The 27,322-nt window shown below is 38.4% G+C and overlaps 2 protein-coding genes across 3 annotated transcripts in view; both read left to right on the top strand.

Annotated features, from left to right (window-relative positions):
• Nucleotides 1-6,115, top strand: part of LOC308695014 (uncharacterized protein) — a gene marked incomplete at its 5' end in the record, with an annotated part of 39,502 nt that extends 33,387 nt beyond the window's left edge. The window contains one exon of the mRNA XM_081372912.1: nt 6,062-6,115. Coding sequence (XP_081229038.1) covers nt 6,062-6,068 — 7 coding nt within the window. The 3' untranslated portion in view covers nt 6,069-6,115. The remainder of the gene's footprint in view (nt 1-6,061) is intronic.
• A 1,203-nt stretch (nt 6,116-7,318) lies between these two features.
• Nucleotides 7,319-25,984, top strand: LOC308697984 (uncharacterized protein). Of its 2 annotated transcripts, none has more exons than XM_081377727.1 (3): nt 7,319-7,361; nt 8,278-8,492; nt 23,584-25,984. In XM_081377727.1, the coding sequence occupies exons 2-3, from the start codon at nt 8,435-8,437 to the stop codon at nt 25,305-25,307; spliced, it is 1,782 nt and encodes a 593-aa protein (XP_081233853.1). In that variant the 5' UTR covers nt 7,319-7,361; nt 8,278-8,434; the 3' UTR covers nt 25,308-25,984. The 2 variants fall into 2 exon arrangements, with proteins under 2 accessions (XP_081233853.1, XP_081233852.1); XM_081377726.1 differs by having other exon boundaries at nt 7,344-7,380; nt 23,584-25,743.
• Nucleotides 25,985-27,322: the final 1,338 nt, after the last annotated feature.

Genomic DNA, 27,322 nt, shown 5'->3' with positions numbered 1-27,322 from the left:
AATCACATTTTCCTTGAAGGAGGTATTCCACTTCTCTAAAAATGCTGTTTCCAGGCCAAACATCAAAGCTAAGTCTTGATGGATCTGAAAAAAAAAAAAAAAAAAACAACAGTGTGCTTACACAGTACCAAATAATGACATCAGAAATTAGCACTGGTAACATTTTAGCACAGTGTAGAGTCAGAAAAAAACAAATCAGATGTTCATAAATCATGTACTGATCTACACTGATATGGCACTTAGAAGATATGCCCCATAGTTTATATTCCATAATAGGTGAAGGTTGCAGTAGAGAAGCTAAAATCTAATACTTTGGATTGTTAAGTCAGCTAGCATGAATACTCACCAAACCCTTGGTGTCCCGGAATTGAAGAAAAATGTGAAAGATGGATGTGGACTTCTTTGGGTCCTTTACAATCTCCTGACGGTACTGAAAAGTTTCAGTGTCTTTATAGTGCTGCATCACTTCTACACCAACAGGTTTGCACTTTAGGATGTCTTCAATGGTCTAAACAGACAACACCAAAATGTACACATTGTCTATAGAACAGCATTTTTGATAAACTGGAGAACATTTTCTTTAAGCTGGGTTAGATCCCTTGTCTTACCAACCTCTTTTGCAAGCTTGGAATCATCCAACCTGGGTCTTTTGGAAGGGAATGCAGATGTTTTATTGCATTCAGTAAAGGTTGAAGACTTGCTGACAGTTCCCATCAGTCAGAAGAGGGGACAACTCATGTGCAGAAGTGGAATCTGTATACAGTATATACAAATATTACTAGCAAAAATGTAAACATCATCACAATTTTAAAATAAGACCAGAAAAGTATAAACATAATTACCATCATTAGTATGTAAACTAAAGCACATGCCCCTTTCAGCAACAATTTCAGGAAATACATCCACGTCCACTTCTGTAGAGGTGTCATCCGTTACCTTAACAGGTGTCTGTTCTCGAATGGCAAATGCTTTTTTTGCTGTAAAACAATAACTTCATTACTACCCCCGCAAAAAAAATATCATCAAGAAATCAAAGTACTTTGTGCATTTACTGAATAATATAGCTTCATTAACAGACTTACCTTCAGTGACAAACTCCAAAAAGCATGGCTCTTTGAGTTTTACATATTTTCTAGTGTCCATGTATTGTGTTCTTGCCTTTACTGTCCAACCTGTAAAAGTTAAGCAAACTTGAATGACATTTTATACAAACAAAAATGACACAGAAAGATAAAAAATACACAAGATACAAATTCAAACAAAAAACTAATAAGAATTTAATGTGCCACCAAATGCATATGACAACATTACAGTGTGGGCACAGACGTTGGTTTAAGTGTTTGCCAGTGGGTGCTTGTCCTCCATAGGAAAAAGCTAACTAACAGACTCAATATAATCACTATAGGTCACCTTGTATTTTACTACAGATTCTGTTTATTACCCACACACAAGAACTACCACTTGCCTATGTCAATTGTCAAAACAATTAAAACTGTATATTCACACATAAGCACTAAATAATGTTAAAGATGTACAACTATAAAGCTAGAACTAAGTTGTACAGAAATACTCTCTAATTTCAGGTCACTCACTAATGCACATCTGCTCAACTAATAATTCAAAATAGGACAAAAAAATGCCTCGTCGGGAGAAACAAAACCTGTTTAACGTTACCCGGGCTTGAGTTGCTATCTGTCGGCTGATGCAGCGTTTCCCTCGCGTATCGAGCGTGTCTCGCGAAGAGACGTTTTGGGGGCACTGTACATACGCGTATGTTATCAAAGTACCACGAGAACGATGCTAGATAGAACATACAGAGCGTTAAACGCTCTCAAGATGGCATAGGCCTCACACGCGCAGCACCGCCGTTTCCTCCGGTGCTCGGCCAAATCCGTGCTCGAGCCCCGGGGCGCTAAGTTACACACGAAAATCTTATTTAAATAGCAATCAATTCGATTAACGTCTGCTTTCTCGTTTGTATGACATTTCAAAACACCAGAACTAACCCGTAGTTACTGGATGAAAGATATAAACGGTCTTATAAAGGTTGGGAACCCTATTAACGATACTTTCGCCACATTACAAAAAAAAAAAAAAGTTTCACCATCTAAGTTAAATCCTGTCAGTTCCAAAATAACGCATAATGTCGGTATCACACAGAAAATGCTAAAACTGCAGCATTTATTTAACAAAACGATTAAAATTTGCACAAATAAAATGAAGTCACTTACGTCTATCTCCATCGTCCTCCATTAACGAATTTAGTTAGTCTCACCGCTTCACTTTCAGTCATGGTGCTGTCCTACGAATTGGAGGAGAGAATAAAATTATAGTGTCTTATTATTTAAGCTACTATACGTTAAAATGGACCAACAATTCTTTACATCTTATTTTAGGCCTAACGTAATGTTACCGTGAAATGGTAGCTAGCAGCTAAACTCAAGATGAAGGGCGGATCAAAAGAGCGCGAAATTAAACTGACTGAGGCAGAGAATGCTGACAAGTCAGCGACATACCTTACTAATTATCAATATTATGTTATTTCAACACTTATTTTAATACTTAATTAAAGACGATTATGCAGTGTCGACTTTGTGTATTTAACGTTATCTTGTGATAAATTAGAAATAACGTAGGCCTATTCATACTTTGACTGTCAATATTTGGATAAAATGAGGCAAATAATTAAGTTATTTTTCACACAAACATTATAATATAAAATTAATTCAATTTGTTTTAGTGATGATACAAGTTCATAAATAAATCACACGCTGATAAGTTAAAAATACTGGCCTAACTTACCTTGCTTAGAACCGTTGTTTGCAGGCAAATCCACGGTGTGTAGTCATGGAGACCGAAGAGCAAATGATGGGCGGGGAGATTGAACATGCTGTGCACATGCGCAGATGTTGATTATGTGTGAACACCCAAAGGAAACACTGTGCATTATCACTAAGCAAGTGATAAAGCATATAATATTTGTAAATTAACACCAGATTTTATCACTAGCTGCCCAACACTAGGTTTTTTATCACTCAGAAATTTGCTGTGTAGTGTCTTGTTTAGATGGAGTGTATAAGGAAAGCTTCCTCCTGCTCTCGTCTTATGCTATTCTACCTCCAGTTTGACTGAATCCAGCTGAACTTCAGATTCTACAGCGAAGACCATCAACAAACTCAATATCATACACAATCTGATGCATTGCTTTTGTGGAAGACGTATCTTTAAGATGTGTGTGACCATCATGTGACAGTAAAAGAGCACACAAAAACCACACTTATTACCATGAGTGTATATATATATATATATATATATATATATATATATATATATATATATATATATATATATCAGAGTTTCCGCTAGGAAAATATGGTGCCGGTCAAAGTGACCGGCAGAGGTTTTGTTTTCCGGACATTTTGATGATATGCCGGTCAAATATCGCCTCTTAATTGGGGGGGCGGGATTATTACACGATTTATTATTTATAGTAATAATATTACCATCTTACGTGACAGTTCTCCATTATGGACGCGTCGCGACCGTTCAAAGCGGCACTAAAAGACTGCTTTAAAACTTTCACAGATACCTCAAACAGAAAGCACAAAGCCTTTCTTTAAAACGAATTTCGTTTTGTATTAATTGTATCTTAATTTTAATCAGTGTTTCATTATCCAATTTTCTCGATTTAATAAATAGAAAGTAAATATAGCAGACAATAAATAATCATGACATGGAGGCGCCAGCAACTGAACTGGAGCTAACGTTAAGCTATCATCCATGAACCGAAATTTAACGTATAAGGTAGCCTACTCGCCTCACACACCTAAAAAAAAAAAAAAAGAAATATATCTATTATTTACAGAAATCTTTACTTTTAAACAGAACCCTTCAAAACAAAATAAAACGATGTAATCCGTATGAAATGTGTATCTCTCTCCGGCGCGTTCACTACTGCGAAGATCGCGAGTCAGACTTCATCTTTGCAGCCGACACAGAAAACACTTGTTTATTAATAGACAATTAAAATGTCTCATTGCAATATTTTACATATTCATAATCATTACTTTTGCTGGTTCTTTGTGACAGTTATGAAAAATTGAGTGTGAGGGATTTGTTCACTTCACACAAAAAGTTCTTGGAATGAGATGGCTAACTAGCGTTTAGTCCACTGCCTATAATTGCCTAATTTAGAGATCACTTTTTTTTTTTTTTACCGACTACCGACTAGAGTAAACTTGAGGCACTTGCAAGAAAATGGATAAGTAGCTACATAATAACATTCACAGATATTACACCATTTAAAAAATACATAGGCTACTGAGTTACTAAAACATTCTTTGTCAAAGAATACACCTGTTTGTTCACAGTTTTAACGTTCATGTTTCCATTTGTTTAATTTCAAGATCTGAGGTGAATTATATCAATTGTTGCTTTTACAGCTACAAATGATATTCAAAGTCACATTTCACGCATTTAACATTAAATAAAGCACATAACAAGTATCAGAGATTATCATTGCCACACATTGTGTTTGATGTTCCAGCGCGACGTTGCAGAAAAATAGAAACTGTTTCTAAATTAGAAACGTCGCATGTCGCCGTAGCGTCTGGTTAGGACAAAAACTCTGATTATATGGAAAACATACCTTTTATCGCGTGTCGCGGCGTCGCGTCTCATGTAGGACACGGTGTTAGGCAATTTTAATCGGACAATTTGACCGGAGAGATTTAATTTTGTCGGACATTTCTTTTTTTTTTTTTTTCGGTCAATGTCCGGCAATTACCGGACAACGGAAACCCTGATATATATATATATAATTTTTTTTTCTGATGTTTTTACCTTTTATTAGAGTAAGACTAAGAAAGCATAGGAAACGAGTCTGAGCAACCGGGTCACACTAAATGCATCTCTATATCAATGTTATCAAATATATATATGCATTGTGTTTATCGTGCAATTTATACACGAAAATTAGTTTTTACATGCATATGATACGCTTGGGTAGGTTTAAAGGGATAGTTCACTTTGAAATTAAATTTTGGTATGTTTTAGCTTACCTCAAGGAATTTCTGGGAATTTTTACCTCAAGGAAGTGAAGAAATTTTGATATTTTTAGGTTTAGCAAATTAAACAATTCCCCATCGTAAGTACACATTGATGGCCTAAGACACGAAAACGAGCGGTTTGTGTGAGAAAACGAACAGTATTTCTATCGTTTTTACCGATAAAACGCACGAGAGATCACTTTCGGCGCTTGCGCAGACTAAGGCCGGTGACACACTGGATGCGTGGCGTGAGCGTGGCGTTTCTGTTGCGTGTCAGATGCGTGGCGGCTGCGTCGCGTTTTCTGTGTCTTTGCACACCAGAAGCGTGTCTGACGCGGCGCTGCTGCTGCTAGGTGACATATTGGTGACATGGGGAGAGAGTTGTGGAAGGCCTATACTTCATGTTAAACATAAATATATAGCAGCAAAGACAACGTCGGCAGTGTTGACGGCAATATAGACTATAGAATATTGACAGGTGCAGTATTTGAAAATCGATAATATTTTTTTAAATTGCATTTATATTTGCATTTATGTCAAACCCAAGACACTTTCAAACATCAAAATGACATTTATTAATATGTATTCGTGTCAAAATGTCATATAAACATCTTTTCCTATTCAATTTTGCCTGGAAACGCTTCCAAGACGCTTGCGTGTCGCGTGAAAAATAGGCGTCGGTTCTATTTCTAGCAGGCACGCGTTTTCCGCGCGGCTCGAGCCGCGCCTGAGACGCGCGTGTCACGCACGCAGTGTGCAAGCTCTAACCTGTTAACATGGGAGCCGAAATAAAAACGGACACGCCACGCAGCTGAGACGCTCACGCCACGCATCCAGTGTGTCACCGGCCTAAGCCAGAACGTGCGCAAACATGTCACACAACAGGAAACGCACGCGCCCTCAGATCACTTGGACGTGGTTGTAGAGGTAAAAACGATATAAATACTATAAATAAGGCACTCCAGTTGCTAGATGATAGCAGTGATAGAAAAAAACATGTTTCTGAATGACAGATCCTAGTGATGTCATGTAGATGGAGAAGATAAGCGGTCCCAGCACTGAGCCCTGAGGCACTCCAGTAGCCAGATGTTGGGTCTTAGACACCTCACCCCTCCACGATACCCTAAAGGACCTACCTGAGAGATAAGACTTGAACCATTGGAGTGCGGTTCCCGGTTTACAATAAGTTAACATGAAATAAGAATGAACAGCATTTATCAAGTTTAGTTCATATTCATTTCAACATTTACTAATACATTATTAAAATTAAAGGTTGTATTTGTTAACATTAGTTAATGCACTGTGAACTAGCATGAACAAACAATGAACAGCTGTATTTTTATTAACTAACATTAACAAAGATTAATAAATACTGTAATAAATGTATTAATCGTTGTCTTTGTCATTGTTATTAATAGAAATGAATATTTGTCTATAATTGACAGGTTTGTCTAACTGATGAATCTCTTGTTGATGAGGTTCAGAATCATGTGTTTGTATTGACATGAGTTGTTCTGTTCTTGAACAATTAAACATGTTGCTCTTTTTAAAAGCAAAACACCAGCTATAGGAGTTGAACTGGAAAAGTTGCTTCTACTAAAATAAAATAATAATGTCTGTGCGTTTACAGCTGCATGTGTAAATAAAGTATTGAAGAGCAGATCTGATGCTTCAGTCATTGATATTGCTATGAGGACATTTTCAGTAAGATTAAAATAGTTCAAATAGTTTTGTTTTGCCTTTTATTTCAGACTTTTATTTCAGACATACCAGAGGTTTAATATTTACATTTCATAGTTGACTGTTGTATCGGATAATCTTATGACTTCAGCTCAGTTATAAATTTAATTCATCTTCTTGAAAAATTGTATACAACATAAAAATATACATAAATGTAAGTTTACCTTTAACAAAAAAAAGTGTGTTTTTGAAATAATTTAAAATAAGAATTTTAATAAGTACAATGTAATTGATGTATAGTTTAATATCTTACCCTCGTGTTCTTTCTCTCTATCTTCTTTTGTTGTCTTTTATTTTTCAGTTTTCAGCTAATCACTGTTAACTCTTATTTTCTCATTTGTATTCTGATGACATTGAACACATTTTTAATACATTTTGTATAGAAAGTTGTATATCATAAACATGTCACCTCTGTACTTCTTGAAAGTGCTTCCTTTCTCGTTATCATGCATCACATGAAAAAAGGAGTAAAATGAGTCTCTGATCCAAAACCCACAATAGATGGCATGGCGCTAATTCGAGCCGCCATTAAAGAAGAAGAAGAAAAAGAGTTTCAGCGTCGAGTCTTCTGAGGTGAGGAGAGCAGTTCACGGTATTTCTCATATTTACACAATCACCACACACACTTTATACAGTTTGATTAAGCGACAGACTCATTTCTGTATTGTTTTCATCGATCACAGCGATACTTGTGCGTCTTTTCTGGCGTCTTCCTTCTGAAATAAACATTTAGTGCAGCAGCAGCGAGCATGAGGAGAATATGTTGAGTTCATTCAGACCTGAGCGATTTTGTGTTCGTTTGTGTGATTGTCTCGATGTTTGTGTGAGAACTGTTACTGAATGGCAAGTTAAAGTTTGAGATCTGTGAGGGGAATTGATGAGCTAATGAGTTTTTTAGGATTATTGTCAGTTTTGAATAACATAATGCAATGATTGTAATTACTAGAAAATAAAAATATATTTTAGATAACATTATGCTGTTGTAGTTATTTAGATGAGGTGGTTAATTAAGTTTGTTTTGTTTTTAAATATTTATGTTTTATTTGTGTCAGATGGTGAGAAGCAACAGTATTGTCTTTCAATAGAGCAGTTTTACAGGCTTTTATCATGTATCCTGACTCAAATAATGTGTTTCTAACAGCAAACACTCAGAATAAAGTGAGATGATCTGCTGATGATCCTGAATGAATGAGTGTTGATAGTCTGAGGCTCATCAATATTAACAGATCTGCTGAAAACACTCTTTATTTCATGACAATAGTTCCTGTTTTCACCTCATTTATTATGCTGATGTCTTCAGATCTCCTGTAAATTGACACAAACAAATACAGTCTGTCTGTTGACACCAATGAAATGAGCTTTAAGGTTAGCCATAAAATAAGTTATACATTCACGTTACTTTACTTCAGACAGACAGACATGCTTACATGTGATATTTAGTATAAAAACAAATTCAGGAACTGATACTATTTATTTTTTATTTTGTCAGATAAGTTCCTCCCACTGCAGTTACATCATCAGTGAAGCTCCTCCCACAGCAATTCTCCAATAAATGCTGTAAATTCCCATCAGCTACAAGTGAAGACGAGCATCAGGAAGAGCTGAAATCTGCAAAGACTGAGTTTATTAAAGAGGACAGTGAGAACATGAGTGATCCAGAACCCTGCAGAATGAAACACACTGAAGATCCTGAAGAACAAAGAGGTTGGTGTTTATTCTTCATTCATTCATGATGCTGAAGAACATTCATGTTAGAAACATTCAAGCACTTCATCACATTTAGATATGCAGTTAAACTATGAAATGGTACAGAATGTTTTTTTTTTTTTCAGTAAAGGGGTGTTTGAGATGTTTGTATATTGATTGTCAACATCAGATCAAGCTAAATACTATTTTATCTGTTTTATTTGACATTTATTTTATATCTGATTCCCAATTTGCAGCAACATGACCACCATAATAGTATAGTAATTCATTTTATAGTAACAGATATATTTACATATAGCCTAGTAATTTTCAACATAGTTTACACATTTTTCTTTTAGGAATAATCAGTTAACACCAAGTTACTGATAAAATTGTATTTGTCAAATATCATATAAGTTATAGAGATTCTTCTTACAGTAACTTTGGTAACAGGGTTGATGAATGTGATCAACACTGTGGAGTAGGGCTGCGCGATACTGGGAAAATATGCGATTTCTTGCGATATTACATTTCCACGTTTTTTTTTTTTTGTTTTTTGTTTTTTTTTATCATTTATATATAGAATACTTGCTAAAATAAACAGGTAGGCTAATAGATATTCTTCTGATCTACATAAAGTTAACGTTACACATGCAACACTTTGATTAATGGTTGTCTGTGAGACTCTGTTATTGTTACTTGGCATTTCGTTAGAAGTTTTGGTAGATTTGGGCTTACATTCTGTAAAGCTGCTTTGAAACAATCTAAGTTGTAAAAAGCTATAAATGAAGATGACTTGACTTGACTTTTTGAAGTCTTCATATATAGGGTTGGGTATCGTTTGAATTTGAACGATTCCGATTCCTTGTTTTGATTCCGTTTCCTAACGATTCTCAATTCCGATTCTTTTAAGAGGCAGGGTCAAAAAAGTTTAGGTCAACGGTCTTTCTGAAGGAAATAGTCTGACCTTCTCCATCAATTTTAATTCTATGAACTTTTTACTTTTTATGAACTTTACTATGAATTTCTCACAGGGCTGTTTTCAACTACAATATAGATATCAAATCTATGAACTTGAATATAAATATTATAAATTATGAATATATTTTCACAGGGGTACACTTTCCTCGAGAGAGCTTTATTTTTGAAAACCTCATGAAAACACATTTACACATAAGTGTATGATGCTGCAGGTACTTAAACATGTTACCGTGCTCCACTGATGGGCTAACCTGGTGCAGAATAGCAAATAAACAATAAGAAACAACTTCACTGCGGTGCCAGGCTGGGGGTCAGAGCCAGAGGAAGAGGCAGCGGAGGATGGTTGGCTCAGCGCGTCAAAGACGGGGCACACATTTTGTTCTACTCCATGAACTCGGAGGTGCTTTATCATGTTCGACTTGCACCCTCCTATGCACGAAACAATCTTGTCGCAAATGTTGCATTTTGCCGAGATTTCTTTCTGTTTAGAAAAGTGAAGCCACACTTTGGACCGCCGACGCACGCTATCCATGTTCGACTCGCTCGGTTATGCCAACACTTTCGGTGGACGCTTCTTCGTTGATGTTCAGCGGTTTCTTCTTCCGGTCGGCGGACTGTGAATCAAAACTAGGAATCGAAATTTAAACTTTTGAACAATTCCGGGAAAATCGCAAAGCTAGTCCCGGTTCCAATCGATACTCGATATCCAAGCCCATTCATATAGCTCCCTGAGATTGCGTTCCAGATGACTGTGGAGATTAGTTTCCTCTCGATGTGGCCAGCATTTTTCAGCACAACTTAGTGACACCGTCACTTTTGTTCACATATCGTGTTTTTTGCGTGCAAAATGGAAGCACATTTTTCCTATGCCGCGACGAGATGAGAACATCTCAACTTTTCAGAATTCCGCATGCTCACGCAGGTCATGGTTGCATAGCAACGACAGACGCAAGCGCTGGTGGAAAGGAGAAAGTGGCGCTGCCATGCTTTCCCTGCATTTTAGACGCGATATGTGAACGGCCCCTTACACAGTACCTGGCTGCATTTATGACACGTCTTCTCTACTGAAGCCAAAATGCAGTCTGTCGTTTTCAGTCTTCTGAACTGTTAGTACAGTAACTAAGTACTGTAACTGCCAAGTATTTAGAGACCTAACCCTTGCCCTTCCCGGGCTTTGGAAGCAGACAAATGTTGTGCTTAAAGGAGAACTCCGGTCAATTTTAACATTGAGATAATTTTTTTGTACATTTGGAGTGCTGTCAATACAGAGAACAACGACAAAAATCGGTGTTGCCTACACCGAGTTATTCTATTTTTAAAATTTGCACCCTGTTTACTCTAATGGGGCAAGTACTAAACCTGCTTTTAGCCTTTTAACATCCTTGATGTGTCATTACAAGTGCACAGAAAATGTGAGTGATTCCTTCAGAGTGAACACGAGTGAATCTGACTACAGTAGATGTGAAAAAAAATGTATAAAAATGATGTTATTTAAGCCAGCGCAAATACCTGTATTTTCTTCCTGTTTTCGGGTGAAGTCCAAAGTAGTCGATTGCCGAGTTCACGCGCATAGGTTTAGTACCTATGATCACGCGCGTGAACTCGGCAATCGACTACTTTGGACTTCACCCGAAAACAGGAATAACTCGGTGTAGGCAACACCGATTTTTGTTGTTGTTCTCTGTATTGACAGCACTCCAAATTTACAAAAAATGAGCTCAATGTTAAAATTGACCGGAGTTCTCCTTTAACAAACAGGAGCATTTCTGCTCTCTCTGTACTGATCCTATTTCTCTTTTCACTGACAATATTAGAAGCGGCAGAGAAGAGGCGTTCACTTTCCACGCTTGTACAGGGAGCTGACAGGTAATTGCGTGCCACTGGGGCGAGGGCAGGGAAGCGGGTCATGTTGCTTTGCCAATACTGCAGCGGACTCACATTTCTGGGGATGGTGGGCTCACTCAGGTAACCATACACCTAAAAGAAATATAGACATGTGTATAAATATACATCTCTGGCAAATCATCAGGAAGTTATTATTCAACATGTGTATTCATTACACCAAATGAAATAAAATAACTGTTTATTCAATTATCTTTTTTTTCTTGTGAGGCCAAAACTCTGGAGTCCCAGTATATTTATGCCTATCATTTCAATGTAGTAGCTAATTCATAAGATTGTTTCGACATCTATCCACTGGAGGGTGCACCTACTACCCTATCATTGGTCAGCCCAGTAGACCCATTACAAGCCTATCACTAAATTTGAGACAAGACAGACTATTGAGATGCACCCATTACAGAATCTCATGACGGAGAAAAGACAGACTATTGAGATGCACCCATGTTAACCGTGGCATGCACCAGCAATCCTACAAGTTCAATAATAACTATGGACCGCAGTTTTTTCATGAGATTTGACTGTCAATATATGATCTGATCACACAAAGAAATGTAAAATACTTCATTAGAATGAAAGACTATTAAAAAATTATCGGATTCAAATAGTATAGTAACCTAGCCTACCTGCACACTCGTTGAACCTGTTGCCTGTTCATCCTGCTCCTTTTCCTCCAGAATTTCATCGAACATGTCCAGGAACGAATGCCCTTCACTTGGTGTACACATCCTCTTTTCTTGCGGTTCACCTTCTTCTGGCTCAGTGTCTTCTGCGTCTGGTGTAGGCCCATCTGTGGCACTGGCGCTGGTCGTCGCTGACGCTGTCATTTTGTCCACTTCTTTCTCTAGCTTGTTTTTTTCCACTTGCTTGAGGTCTTCGTCAAAGTAGCGATCTTTGTATCTGGGGTCCAGGATTGCTCGGAGAAAGTTGTTTTGAATCTCTTGTTTAGGCATCAAGCAATGCAGACTTGGTAGTTTTGACCCCACTGTCGGTTTCGGCTGTCTTGTTCAGAAAATGCTTGAGTGCCACAACAGACGGGATCACGTCAGCAGCTGTAGCTGTATGCGAGCTAATCTCTTTTGTCAACTCTTCAAAGGGTGCCAGGAGTGTGGTCATTTTCTCAATGAGACTCCACTGGTTTGCGTTGAGAGATACAGGCAGTCCGTGGTTAGCCTCGTACATAACCAGTGCGCTCTTCTGTTCCAGGAGAGTTGTCATCATCAGGAATGTATTGTTCCAGCGCGTCGGGACGTCCTGTTGTAGCATCTTGGTCTTCATTCCCATCTCTCTCTGGATGTCTCTCAGCCGAGAGGTACCAAGGGGGGAGCTTTTAAAATGTCAGACTATTTTTCTCGCTATAGCCAAAGAGTCAACAACGCTTCGCTGGCTTAGTACTGCATCGTGCACTGCTAACTGCCCCAGGTGAGCCATACAGCCCAGGCTTTTAACACCACACTCCTCCATCGCCTTCACCATATTTTGTGCATTGTCTTGAAGCACAACGTGCACATTTTCTTTCCGGATTCTCCATTCTGCGTCAAACGCACTGGCTATGGCGGTACCTGGAATAAAAGGATAAAAAAAAAAAGTTTAATCAAGGACACGTTAGCTAGCTGGCACATGATATAATGCATCTTTTTTCCCAAACAACTTCTGCCATTCCCGCATTCTGATCAGTCACGGCAGAAGTGGGTTGGGTGGGGGCACGTAATGAGAAAGAATATAGGCTATCTCAATGTCTAAGTGTTTTGTAATGAATATTAAAATAAGAAAGAATAAATCGGCAATGTCAGTGTCTGAGAGTTTTGTATAACATGCTCATTGGGTTAAATGGTGAGATTGACAAGTGCTGAAAAACTGTGCTGTTGAATTTACACCTCCAGCCTAGTTCAACGATTGTGTAAGCTGCTCTGTACCTAACCTCTGTCATTAAGAAACATCTAGAAATTTCCCAGATATTTATAAACACCCCTCAGCAATCTCTGATATTTTAAGTGAATCCCAACAAAATCCCAGTGCATAAACTTTCAATTATGTCCATGGTTCACGTCAACACACGCTGAACACTTGCTATGTGTAGGCTAGAATAAAGTTGAGCTGCAGCTACAGTGGATGTTTTAATTGTTAGCGTGCTTTTCATCCATTCAATGGTGAAACGAAACTCTTCTCTATCACTCAAGGAAGATATTTTTCCACCTCCACATAGGCTGTTTTTTTTTTTACTAGGGTGACAATACATCAAGACTTTAGAGTAAATCCAAGCTGCAGCCGCGCAATACTGTATATAGGCTACTGACCCGGCCTGCAAGTGCATAGCCCGAAGGACGTTAGCTTAATTTCCACTATGTCGCCAAATATATGGTTTGAGCCAAACTGGACTGTTTGGCAAGACGACTGCTGTTCTTTGCAATTCCTATTACGACCATATAACTACATTCTGCCTGATACTAGGGCTGTCACTTCGAAAAATCTAATTCGAAATGGTATCAAATATCAAGCAATATATTTGAATATCTACAAAAAAAACATTTCGCACTGGACTATAAGTAGCATTTATTTAGAAATTTATTTCACAAAAACAAAAAAGTTACGGACGGACGTGAGCGATCTGAAAGCGGCACTAAAATACTGCTTTAAAACTTTCACAGAGACCTCAAACAAAAAACACAAAGCCTGTCTTTAAATTTAATTTCGTTTTTTCTTAATTGTATCTTAATTTTAATCAATGTTTCATCAACCAATTGCCTGGATTTAATAAATAAGAAGAAAATAGATAATCCCGACACGGAGGCGCCGGCGCATGAACCTGGAGCTCGTCTCATAAATGAACCGAAACTCAGCGTATAAGGTACTTGCCTCACAGACCTGAGAAATGTATAGAAAGCTTGAAATGTCTACTTTTAAACAGAACAATTCAATTCAGATGGCAAACAATAAAATAAAAAAACAAATCATAGACTGGAAAAAATGCGCTACACATGGCACTTTAAAAACCGAATAGTTTATTTATAGTTTGATTACGGATATTTCACGTCATGTTCGAATGCATATTCGAATATCAAATAAAAAGTGACAGCCCTAATACACAGTTATATTTAGCCTACCATGAGAGATATGTAATGTTAGGCGTTAGCAGCTGACATGCAAGCCAGCCATCATACACAACTTTCCCTTTTGCTCTGACTTTAATTTAAATCTGTCCAAAAAAATAGCCAGGCCTACCTGTATGCGAGTCAAGGAATTCTTGGGCATGTAACACGGCTTTCTTCATCTCGAAGTTGTCATCAATCCACTGAGCCGTGAGGCTCAACATGCTTGTTTGGTTGAGGTCGGAACTCCAGATATCCGTTGTAAAACTGATGTCATTGACATCGTTGTCGAGTAACTTGTGGACGTGGGTGGCTACGATATCATGTAAGGCAGGCAGGGCGACATCCGTAAAGTAACGACGACTTGGCTTGTCATAGCGGGGATCAGCGACCTCAAGCACCTCGCTGAAGCCTTCGTCTTCCACTACTGAAAAAGGTTGGTCATCAACAGCGATCATCTTCGTTATTGCCATGGTCAATGCCTTTTGCTTAGGGGGTGGTCCTTGTGAAATTTCTTGGCCTTTTTCAGCGCTTGTTCTATGGGGCTACCGACTGGTGCAGCTGCCGTAGCGTAATGCTGTAATGTTAGCATTAACATTATCATATTGGCCGATATCATATTGGCGGCCGATGTATCATGCACTACTAATAATTGTCATTTATCAAATGTATTTAACCCCTGGGGTAGGCAGTATCGCCGGCAATACCAGCTCGCTTTTTTTCTTATGAGTGCAAAAGAGACTCTAAATACTCTGTTGACTTTGATCTTCCATACAAGTTTCATACATCAATCGATCATGTTAAGTGTGTTTTTTGTGTGTGTGTATACTCACAATGAAACAAAGTGTTGTGCTTTTTGCTAAATAAAGAAAAATAAACATGATGCGAGTTCTGCTTTCTCTCTGTCAGTGAAATCAATTCTTGAACGCGTCCAAAAATGAATTAACTCAGCGAATACTCAAACAGGCATACAGACATGAAGCTTGAATTTTCTTCTTTTAAATGAAGTAATTTTTATTAAAAAAAAACATTGTCAAAATAAAAAAAAAACATTGTCAAAATAAATAAAAAATATTCAGTTTACGTAATATGTATGAAAAGAGAGAGATGTCAGTCGTTCTCATCTCAGCTCATTATGTTTTAATGTGACCCCGCCCACGGAGAGTGTGCGATATTCAAACGCAAATGTGAGGCGATCCATGCAAACCTGTGAACGCCCACATCAGCTGGATAACACACACCGCGAGTTCGAAAATTTACCTCAGAAATTCTGGAAGACTCATTTCGAGGAGCAACAGATCCAGCTGAGGAATAGGTCAGTTATATTTGCTTTAGTCTCGCGTAGCCAGACCTTCAGACTGACGGCTGAAGGTCTGGAATTCATAGCAGCTTTCTTTGGCCAAGGCAAAGTGCAAAGCCATAAGGCCGTTTGACCGACATGTCAAACAACCAATTACAGTTCGTTTCGTTCAGCGTCACGTTTCGGGGCGTGGAAATGTCCCCACAACAACAGACCGGCGTGCGACAAGTCAGTCAGCATAGAAAATCAAAGAACACCTCTTAAAGTGACTGTGTCTATTCCTCGTTTAGTGAGATCAAATCATAAATCTACTGCAGGATCTAGAAAAAATCTAATTGTTATTAAATCAGAAAATGTTGCTATTGGTAATCAAAAACAATTTTTAAAGCTAGGTCTTCTAAACATAAGATCACTCACACCTAAGGCAGTTATTGTAAATGAAATAGTCACAGATAATAGCTTCGATGTACTTTGCCTTACTGAAACCTGGCTTAAACCAAATGATTATTTTGGTTTAAATGAGTCTACTCCAGCAGGATACTCCTATAAGCACGAGCCCCGTCTGAATGGTCGTGGCGGCGGTGTTGCAACAATCTATAGAGATTTTCTCAATGTTACTCAGAAAACGGGTTATAAGTTTATTTCATTTGAAGTACTTGTACTAAATGTTACGCTCTTAGATGTTCGAAAAACATCCCTATTATCTCTAGCCTTGGCTACCGTATATAGACCGCCTGGGCCTTACGCTGATTTCCTAAAAGAGTTTGCAGATTTTCTCTCAGACCTATTAGTTAACTTCGATAAAGCATTAATTGTTGGAGACTTTAATATCCATGTAGATAATCAAAATGATGCGTTAGGGGCTGCGTTTACAGATTTATTAAACTCCTTTGGGGTCAAGCAAAACATTACCGGACCGACTCATCGATTTAATCATACACTCGATTTAATTATATCACATGGAACCGATCCAACCGATATAGATATCATTCCACAAAGTGACGATGTCACTGACCATTACATGGTAACTTGCATATTACGTACTCCTGTAATATATCATGCTGCGCCGCGTTATCGATTAGGCAGAACAATCCTTCCATCCACCATAGATAATTTTTCAAACAGCTTATCGGATCTGTCTCAGCTGCTCAGTGAACCCAAACAAACAGATGAACTTGAGGAATTAACTAGCACTATGAGCACCATTCTCTCTGGATCATTGGATATTGTTGCGCCCATTAGATTAAAAAAGGTCAGAGAGAAAAGTAAAGCACCATGGTACAACAATACTACGCGTGTTCTAAAGAGAGAAACCCGTAATTTAGAGCGTAAATGGAAACAAACCAACTTAGAGGTCTTTAGAATCGCATGGAAAGACAGTATGTCACGTTATAAAAAGGCCCTAAAAGCGGCCCGGGCTGAGCATCTACGCAAACTAATAGAAAACAACCATAACAATCCTAAGTTCTTATTTAACACCGTGGCGAGACTAACAAATAAACAGATGTCTCCTGAACAAAATATTCCATTACAGTTTAGTAGTAATGATTTCATGAAGTTCTTCACTGAGAAAATAGAAAACATCAGAACCACAATTGTAAACGGTCAATCCTCAATCGCGCCTTATAATTCAGCCTCAATTATCACCCCGCAAGAACAATTACAGTGCTTTACAACTATAGAACAAAAAGAGTTAAATAAACTTTTTACTTCATCTAAAACAACAACATGTTTACTAGATCCTATACCAACTAAGCTATTGAAAAAAGTGTTACCTGTAGTGGAAGAGCCTCTCCTCAATATTATTAACTCGTCTTTATCTTTAGGTTATGTTCCAAAAACATTTAAACTGGCAGTTATAAAACCTCTCATTAAGAAACCACAATTAGATCCGAATAATCTAGTAAATTATAGACCCATTTCAAATCTTCCTTTTATGTCTAAAATACTAGAAAAAGTTGTGTCCTCTCAACTGGGCTCTTTCTTACAAGAAAATGACACCTATGAAAAGTTTCAGTCTGGGTTCAGGCCGCATCATAGCACTGAAACTGCGCTCGTTAAAATCACAAATGATTTACTTTTAGCTTCTGACCAAGGCTGTATCTCAATATTAGTTTTACTTGATCTTAGTGCTGCGTTCGATACTATAGATCATACAATACTCTTAGATCGACTACAAAATTATACTGGTGTTCAAGGACAAGCATTAAGCTGGTTTAGATCGTATTTATCTGACCGCTACCATTTTGTTTATTTAAATGGAGAAAAATCTATCATAACTCCAGTAAACTATGGAGTGCCGCAGGGATCTGTGTTAGGCCCTCTATTATTCTCAATATATATGCTGCCACTTGGAAATATTATAAGGAAACATGGAATTAGTTTCCATTGTTATGCTGATGACACTCAAATCTATATTTCATCACGGCCAGATGAAAACGCTAAATTATCCAAATTGACAGAGTGTGTTAAAGATATAAAAGATTGGATGACGCATAATTTTCTTTTATTAAATCCAGACAAGACAGAGGTACTACTTATCGGTTCAAAAAACCACCCACAAAACCTCTCACAATACAACTTTAACATAGTAGGATGTCCTGTTACTTCATCCTCTACAGTAAAAGACCTGGGTGTTATATTAGACTGCAACCTGTCTTTTGAAAATCATATTTCATATGTTACAAGAACAGCCTTTTTCCACCTTAGAAGCATTGCTAAGCTACGTAATATGCTATCTGTTTCTGATGCAGAAAAGTTAGTTCATGCATTCATGACCTCGAGACTAGATTACTGTAATGCGTTATTAGCCGGTTGTCCTGCATCCTCAATAAACAAGCTACAGTTAGTCCAAAATGCCGCCGCTAGAGTTCTAACTAGATCAAGAAAATATGATCATATAACACCGATTTTATCATCCCTACATTGGTTACCTATAAAGTCCCGTATTAATTACAAGGTATTGCTACTGACTTATAAAGCCCTAAACGGCTTAGCTCCAGTCTATTTAACGGATCTTCTATCGCCCTATAATCCATCGCGCTCTTTAAGGTCACTAAATTCGAGGCTTTTGGTCATACCTAGGATATCTAGGTCCACCAAAGGAGGGAGAGCATTTTCACATTTAGCACCAAAACTCTGGAATAGTCTTCCTGATACTGTTCGTTGCTCAGACTCGCTCTCCCAGTTTAAAACTAGATTAAAGACGCATCTCTTCAGCCAGGCATTCATATAATACTTTTAATCCTACAGTTAAATCCGACCTCTAGTTCATAAACGCCAGAGGAGAACTGGCCCCCGACTGAGCCCGGGTTCTCCCAAGGTTTTTTTTTCTCCATTAGGTCACCTGATGGAGTTTTTCGGTTCCTTGCCACTGTTGCCTTTGGCTTGCTCAGTTGGGGATATTTGGGGATATTTAATTTAATTAATCAATCAACGATACTATTGATCAGCATTACCAAACGTAGACGTTCCACTAGAAACAAACATTGATGTATTGTTCTAATTTATTACTGTGAAGCTGCTTTGATACAACCTGTGTTGTGAAAAACCGGAAATCCGATAAAATTCAACCAATCAGATGACGACTTCGACATTCCTGAAGTGTTTCCAGTTAAGTGTACCATATGCATCAGACGTTTAGCCAACGTTCCGTGGGCGTGACGTCTGAGGCTGAGACTATATTTGCTTTGTTCTAATCGCAAGTGTCTGTACACGCAAAAAGAAATAAATAAATATGAATCGCGTTTCTGTGTGTGAATGAATGTAGCTACTACATCTGGCACAAATACTGTTTAAATATGAATCGCGTTTTTGTGTGTGAATGAATAAACAGCTTTTATCAAACTCTATTGCTATACTGAGATGAGGAAAAATCGACTACAAAAATCGGATAGATTATAAAGTTTTTACTGTAAAATACTGCCACAACAAATAAGCTTATAATGTTGTCAATTTCTGCTCATGTTAAATATATATATATATATACTTAACCCTTGTGTGGTGTTCATATTTTTGTTACTCAGCCAGTGTTCGTGGGTCTGGTGGACCTGCTGCATTTTTGGGTTTTTAATTCAACACAATCAAAAATGTTATGTTAAAATACTCAACAGATGTTTACTTCATCCCAATTACAAGCAATATAAACAGCATATATGGTTAATATTTTCTCTTTACCTTTGTTAGATCACATTTAAGAATTGCAACCTCGTGTGGGAACGGCAGGAGTAGAAACACAAAACTCACTCTTGCACTCTTTCACACTTACACACAATCTCTCTCTCACACGCACACACACACACACACACACACTCATGCACACACATACATACACCCACAACACACACACCCACAACACACACACAGACACACACAAAACACCCCCCCACACACACACACATACACATGCACACACACACTCACTTGGATATGTGGTGTATGGTCACTCTCCATAGGCATAATGGTTTTTCTAATGTACAAACTGTATAATCTATCCCCCTACACTAACCATACCCCTAAACGTGCCAATCACAGAAAACTTTTGGCATTTTTTGAATTTCAAAAAACACCATTTAGTATGTTTTAGTATGAGGACACAGATGTCGTCATAAACCATGTTTACGTTGTAATACCCATGTCATTATACACATTTGTGTCCTCATAAACCATATACAAGAACATACACACACTAACAGCAGGCCCTGACAGGAGGAGGACAGAGTAAAGGTACACAGGACCTACAATTTCCACACTTTTATTAGCCCCGGGTCCAGTGGACCCGAACATCCTGTGTGTAATATGAATGTGTAGGGGGGTGTACAGTGTGTTTTCATTAAAAATGTGTTCTGATATATATTCCTCACAGAAAATGAGCCAAGGCCAATGAGTCTCAGTTTGAAAAAATAATTAATTGTATCATTTTTCTTTAGATAAAAAATGAAAACGGGTCCAACAGGCCCGAACACCATACAAGGGTTAAATAGATAAATATATATATACTTAAATAGTCATCAACTAAGATGTTATTATAGTGTTTGTTCCAATGTAGGCAATATTCAAACTAATGAATCCTTAACTTTGAAATACGTATAATAAAATGTATACTTCAGTTTTTACAAAGAAAGATTACACTGGAAATATTGTTAAAATTGTAATTGTTGTTGTAATTGTATAACCTTTTTAATAAAATAGCAAAAAAAAAAAAAAAAAATTACAAAATTAAAAATAAATATTAGAAATCATGGAGGGGTCTGAAATTGTCATCGTAGGTGCATGTCCACTGTGAGAGACATAATCTAAAAAAAAAAATCCAGAAATCACAATGTATGATTTTTTAACTATTTATTTGTATGATACAGCTGCAAATAAGTATTTGAACACCTGAGAAAATCAATGTTAATATTTGGTACAGTAGCATTTGTGCAATTACAGAGGTCAAACGTTTCCTGTAGTTTTTCACCAGGTTTGCACACACTGCAGGAGGGATTTTGGCCCACTCCTCCACACAGATCTTCTCTAGATCAGTCAGGTTTCTGGGCTGTCGCTGAGAAACACAGAGTTTGAGCTCCCTCCAAAGATTCTCTATTGGGTTTAGGTCTGGAGACTGGCTAGGCCACGCCAGAACCTTGATATGCTTCTTACAGAGCCACTCCTTGGTTATCCTGGCTGTGTCCTTCGTGTCATTGTCATGTTGGAAGACCCAGCCTCGACCCATCTTCAATTCTCTAACTGAGGGAAGGAGGTTGTTCCCCAAAATCTCGCAATACATGGCCCGGTCATCCTCTCCTTAATACAGTGCAGTCGCCCTGTCCCATGTGCAGAAAAGCACCCCCAAAGCATGATGCTACCACCCCCATGCTTCACAGTAGTAATGGTGTTCTTGGAATGGTACTCATCATTCTTCTTCCTCCAAACACGTTTAGTGGAATTATGACCAAAAAGTTCTATTTTGGTCTCATCTGACCACATGACTTTCTCCCATGACTCCTCTGGATCATCCAAATGGTCATTGGCAAACTTAAGACGGGCCTTGACATGTGCTGGTTTAAGCAGGGGAACCTTCCGTGCCATGCATGATTTCAAACCATGACGTCTTAGTGTATTACCAACAGTAACCTTGGAAACGGTGGTCCCAGCTCTTTTCAGGTCATTGACCAGCTCCTCCCGTGTAGTTCTGGGCTGATTTCTCACCTTTCTTAGGATCATTGAGACCCCACGAGGTGAGATCTTGCATGGAGCCCCAGTCCAAGGGAGATTGACAGTCATGTTTAGCTTCTTCCATTTTCTAATGATTGCTCCAACAGTGGGCCTTTTTTCACCAAGCTGCTTGGCAATTTCCCCGTAGCCCTTTCCAGCCTTGTGGAGGTGTAAAATTTTGTCTCTAGTGTCTTTGGACAGCTCTTTGGTCTTGGCCATGTTAGTAGTTGGATTCTTACTGATTGTATGGGGTGGACAGGTGTCTTTTATGCAGCTAACGACCTCAAACAGGTGCATCTAATTTAGGATAATAAATGGAGTGGAGGTGGACATTTTAAAGGCAGACTAAGGCGGCGTTCACATATCGTGCCTAAAAACACATAGAAAACACTAGGCGCGCCGCATTCTCCTTTTTCCAAAGCGCTCGGGTGGTTGCGCTCCGGAGGCGTCTGTCGTTGCTAAGCTTGGTTCTTGTCACGTGACCTGTGGTGCGCTTGCGGCATTCTGAAAAGTTGAGATGTTTTTATCTCGATGCGGCGCGGACGCGCTTGGAAAAAACGAGCGCGTCGCACCGCGACCGCGTCGCTTCCATTATGAGCGCGCATACCGCGCGCCTACATTTGAAATAACGAACTTGCGCGCGCAAAAGACGCGATATGTGAACAGGCCCTAACAGGTCTTTGAGGGTCAGAATTCTAGCTGATAGACAGGTGTTCAAATACTTATTTGCAGCTGTATCAAACAAATAAATAGTTAAAAAATCATATATTGTGATTTCTGGATTATTTTTTTTAGATTGTCTCTCACAGTGGATATGCACCTACGATGACAATTGGAAAAAAACAACTGTGTTATATATATTGTCCTTGCATTCTTGCATTCTTTCCTGTGGCTCAGTGACACACCTGAATGAATGGCTGTGAACCACTCTTTAATCATGATGGTGTCATTGGATCATTCACGCCCACTCGCATATTGCCTTTCCAAACAAAAAGTGTCTCACAAAATTTAAATCAATGTATTGTTTTATGTGAATGATTAGGCAGGATGATTTTCACATCATTTTGAAGAAAAAACTCTAGGCGACAAAATGCATTATTCAGAAGTCTTGTGGACACACATTTAGTATGTGTTTTGTGGCCTTATTTCAGAAACCTTCATTTTTAGTTTTTTCAATAATCATGCATAAACATTATTCTCTCAAAAATACAAACATGTACATACATGTTGCTCACATATTATGGTATCCCTGTTTGTGCTAAATAGTGCAATGATACCTTTGCCATTAATATGTTTATAAGCAATTGAAAAAAGCACAAATGTCAGGGCATGTCAGAACATCTCAAGGACCCCAAAAACCTTAACCTTAGACCCCAGAGGTTTAATAGTTTTTGCTAAAGAAACATGGGATTCGTGCCTATAATGTTTTAAAAATAACAATTGGAATATACCTCATTCTTGGAAAATTTCATGGGTATATAATCAATTTATAAAAAGGCTTCAAATTATCATAATATTTTATAACAGTTCTACTTTATACTTTTACATCAGGGCTCAAATTCATGTCCTTACACTTTATATTCCTCTCTTGTAATTATTTTGATGTACTGAAAATTGCATTTAATTATTTTGTCTTTCATGTCAGACCTGATGGAAGAGAACGAGGAGAGTGAAGAACAGAGTGAAGTGAAGGAGAGTGAAGAACTAAGTGAAGTGAAGGAGAGTGAAGAACTAAATGAAGTGAAGGAGGAGAGTGAAGAACTGAGTCAAGTGAAGGAGGAGAGTGAAGAACTGAGTGAAGTGAAGGAGGAGAGAGAAGAACTGAGTGAAGTGAAGGAGGAGAGTGAAGAACTGAGTGAAGTGAAGGAGGAGAGTGAAGAACTGGGTGAAGTGAAGGAGGAGAGTGAAGAACTGAGTGAAGTGAAGGAGGAGAGTGAAGAACTGAGTGAATTGAAGGAGGAACATCATGTCAAACCTGGAGATAAACCTTTGAGTCGCTCAAAGACTAAAAAGCCATTTTTAAAGAAAAGAGCAGCCGAGAAATCTTTCACCTGCTCTCAGTGTGGAAAGAGTTTCACAACCAAACAACATCTTGAGTGTCACATGAGAATTCACACTGAAGAGAAGCCGTTTAAGTGTGATCAATGTGGGAAAAGTTTCAGTCAATCTTCACACCTTAAAGAACACATGAGGATCCACACCGGAGTGAAGCCATTCCCTTGTGATCAATGTGGGAAAAGTTTCAGTCAATCTTCACACCTTAAGGAACACATGAGGATCCACACCAGAGTGAAGCCATTCCCTTGTGATCAATGTGGGAAGAGTTTCTCATGCAAACAAACTCTTGCACGTCACATGATGATTCACACCGGAGAGAAGCCGTACACATGTGATGAATGCGGCAAAACATTTCTTAAGGCATCACACCTGAAGTCACACCTGACAGTTCATACGAAGGAGAAGCCGCATTCATGTTCTGTGTGTGGAAAGAGTTTTTCACTGCAGCAAACTTTACATGCACATGAGAAAATTCACACTGGTGTGAGAGAGTACATGTGCTTTGAGTGTGAGAAGACTTTTACTACAGCTCAACATTTAAAAGAGCACCAGAGAATTCACACTGGGGAAAAACCTTACAAGTGTTCACACTGTGACAAGAGATTCAGTCACCCATCAAATCTGAAAAGACATGAGAGGATCCACACTGGAGAAAAATCTTACAAGTGTTCACACTGTGACAAGAGATTCAGTCAGTCAGCAAATCTGAAAAAACACGAGAGGATCCACACTGGAGAGAAGCCGCACACGTGTGATCAGTGTGGAAAGAGTTTTTCTTCTAAAAGTCACTTGAAGCTACACATGAAGATCCATGCTGGGGAGAAATTGCATGTATGCCATCAATGTGGAAACAATTTCACATACAAACATACTCTTGCTGTTCACATGAGAGTTCACACTGGAGAGAAGCCGTTTAAGTGTGATCAATGTGGGAAAAGTTTCAGTCAATCTTCACACCTTAAAGAACACATGAAGATCCACACCGGAGAGAAGCCATTCCCTTGTGATCAATGTGAGAAGAGTTTCTCATGCAAACAAAATCTTAATGTTCACATGAGGATCCACACTGGAGAGAAGCCGTTCTCATGTGATCAGTGCGGCAAAACATTTATCTATACATCAGCCTTGAAGACACACCTGACAGTTCATACTAAGGAGAAGCCGCATTCATGTTGTGTGTGTGGAAAGAGTTTTTCACTGCGGCATACTTTGCATAGACATGAGAAAATCCATACTGGTGTGAGAGAGTACATGTGCTTTGAGTGTGAGAAAACTTTTATTTCAGCGAGCAGTTTGAAACTGCACCAATGAATTCACACTGGAGAAAAACCTTACAAGTGTTCACACTGTGACAAGAGATTCATTCAGTCGGCAGATAAAAAAACACATGAGAGGATCCACACTGGAGAGAAGCCGTACACGTGTGATCAGTGTGGAAAGAGTTTCTCTGTTAAAAGTCACCTCAAGCTACACATGAAGACCCATGCAGTGGAGAAACCACATCATCTGAGATCACGGTAGGGGTGCACGATATTGACAAAATGTGATATTGCGATATCGATTATGAATATTGTGATATTGATATTAATTTGGATATTTTTAAACACATGTAAAGTTACAAAAGTTATGGGAAAATGCATCAAAATAGATTCATAACAAATAAAACAAGTTTTCTTACAACACAAGGTTTATTTCAACTGAAATTCACTATTCACTGTACAACATGAATAAATACATAATAACCATGTCTACAGGACAGGACATGTTTTACTGGTTGTATGTACACTAGAGTATAAAAAAACTATAATCTGATCGTGAAAAGACCAGGTGTAAGTGCCCAACGAAACCCATTCGAGGCGGATTTGAATCCGATCACTCAAACCACTTCAGGAGGAGATCTGGAACCGCATTCCAGACCAAACTGGACAGGTGTAAATGCATCTGGTTGTTGAAACCACATATGTACATTTTACTCCTCCCATAAATGCAAAAAAATATATGTGTGAGAGCGTGTGATGGGCTATGTGTCATGTTGTGGCCAGATATGATGATGCTACAGCAGCATGCATCACTGCAGATGAGCAGCTGAGCATCTTTTCATCGAGCCAACGTGCGAACTATCGCAAATCAAAGGGAAAGTCACAGACGCTTAACACACAATCATCATCATTAAAAGTAAAGAAACTAAATGATCTTACCAGGGCTGTTGCTGCTCTCTCTTATTGCGGTCTTTGATTTAGAAATTTTAGCTGATGATCAATAAAATGCAGCTCATAACTGTTGCTTTCGGTGACGTGAACTTCATTAAATCTGCATATAGCGCGGGAATTGAAGATTGGATTTATATCCATTTTGAAAAAACGCATTTATGTGGTGTAAATGGAATCGTTTTGATAAATCAGATAGCTATCCGATCTGAGAAAACTCATGAAGTGGCCTGATGTTTATACTTGTGCGCTGGTGTGTGAGTCGAGCCGGCAAGTGTGTGTGTGGGGAGACTGCGTGGTAGAGCGAGGGAGAAGTGAGAGAGTGATGGCGATTAGCTTTGGAGCGAGAAGCTACTCGAAGCTACTCGAAGGTCATATTGAGAGAAACAAAGTGTCTCCCCTGTTCTTTCTGACCACTGTAGGAAATCGGTAGCATGAAAAGTTACATTTTGTAACATTCCTCCAGGACATTTTGGTGATTGATTAATATCTATTAACTTGTGTTCAACCAACAGGAATATGTCATTTGTCAGTTCAGATCAATGCAAAAAAACACAAATGCGCTCTCTGACAGTAGGTGGCGCTTATTAAAAGCAGAAATAAAGAACTATACAGGGCTCTAGACTGCGAGTAAATTGTCACATTTTGCAACCTTTTTTAAGAGAGAGCTGCCATTTCTGCTGCATACGAGAAAAATCACACGGCAAACGAAAGCAGAATGAAACCTGTCGTGGAAATTCTTTCACGACTTTAAATAATAATTGGAAGACAGCTGGAAATTTCAAAAGTTATAAAGATCTTTATTTCTTGCAAGAAATTTGCTGTTCACACATCAGTCGGAGTCTGATATGAGAAGCGCCCCGACTTCTTTTTGCCCAGCTTATATACTCTTAACACATCCTGGTCTGTCTCAAAAGATCGCCGTAGTTACCTTAAAAGGAAACATCTCTGTTCAAGATCTCTTGTCTAACATAAATTCTATCTAGACAGAACAATATCACGTCTGCAAAAATATACCATGTCCGCAAAAGTTTCCTGTTTTTAGCTGCTGCTCTTATTCACACATTTTGCTTATCTCTATTTTCAGCAAAGCTGCGCACATACTTTTCACACTTGATA

This window comes from Scardinius erythrophthalmus (genome assembly GCF_964197995.2).
Source record: "Scardinius erythrophthalmus genome assembly, chromosome: 1".
In the NCBI taxonomy this organism is placed as follows: Eukaryota; Metazoa; Chordata; class Actinopteri; order Cypriniformes; family Leuciscidae; genus Scardinius; species Scardinius erythrophthalmus.
Note: the sequence above shows the minus strand (reverse complement) of the source record. Positions and strands in the feature narration are given on the sequence as shown.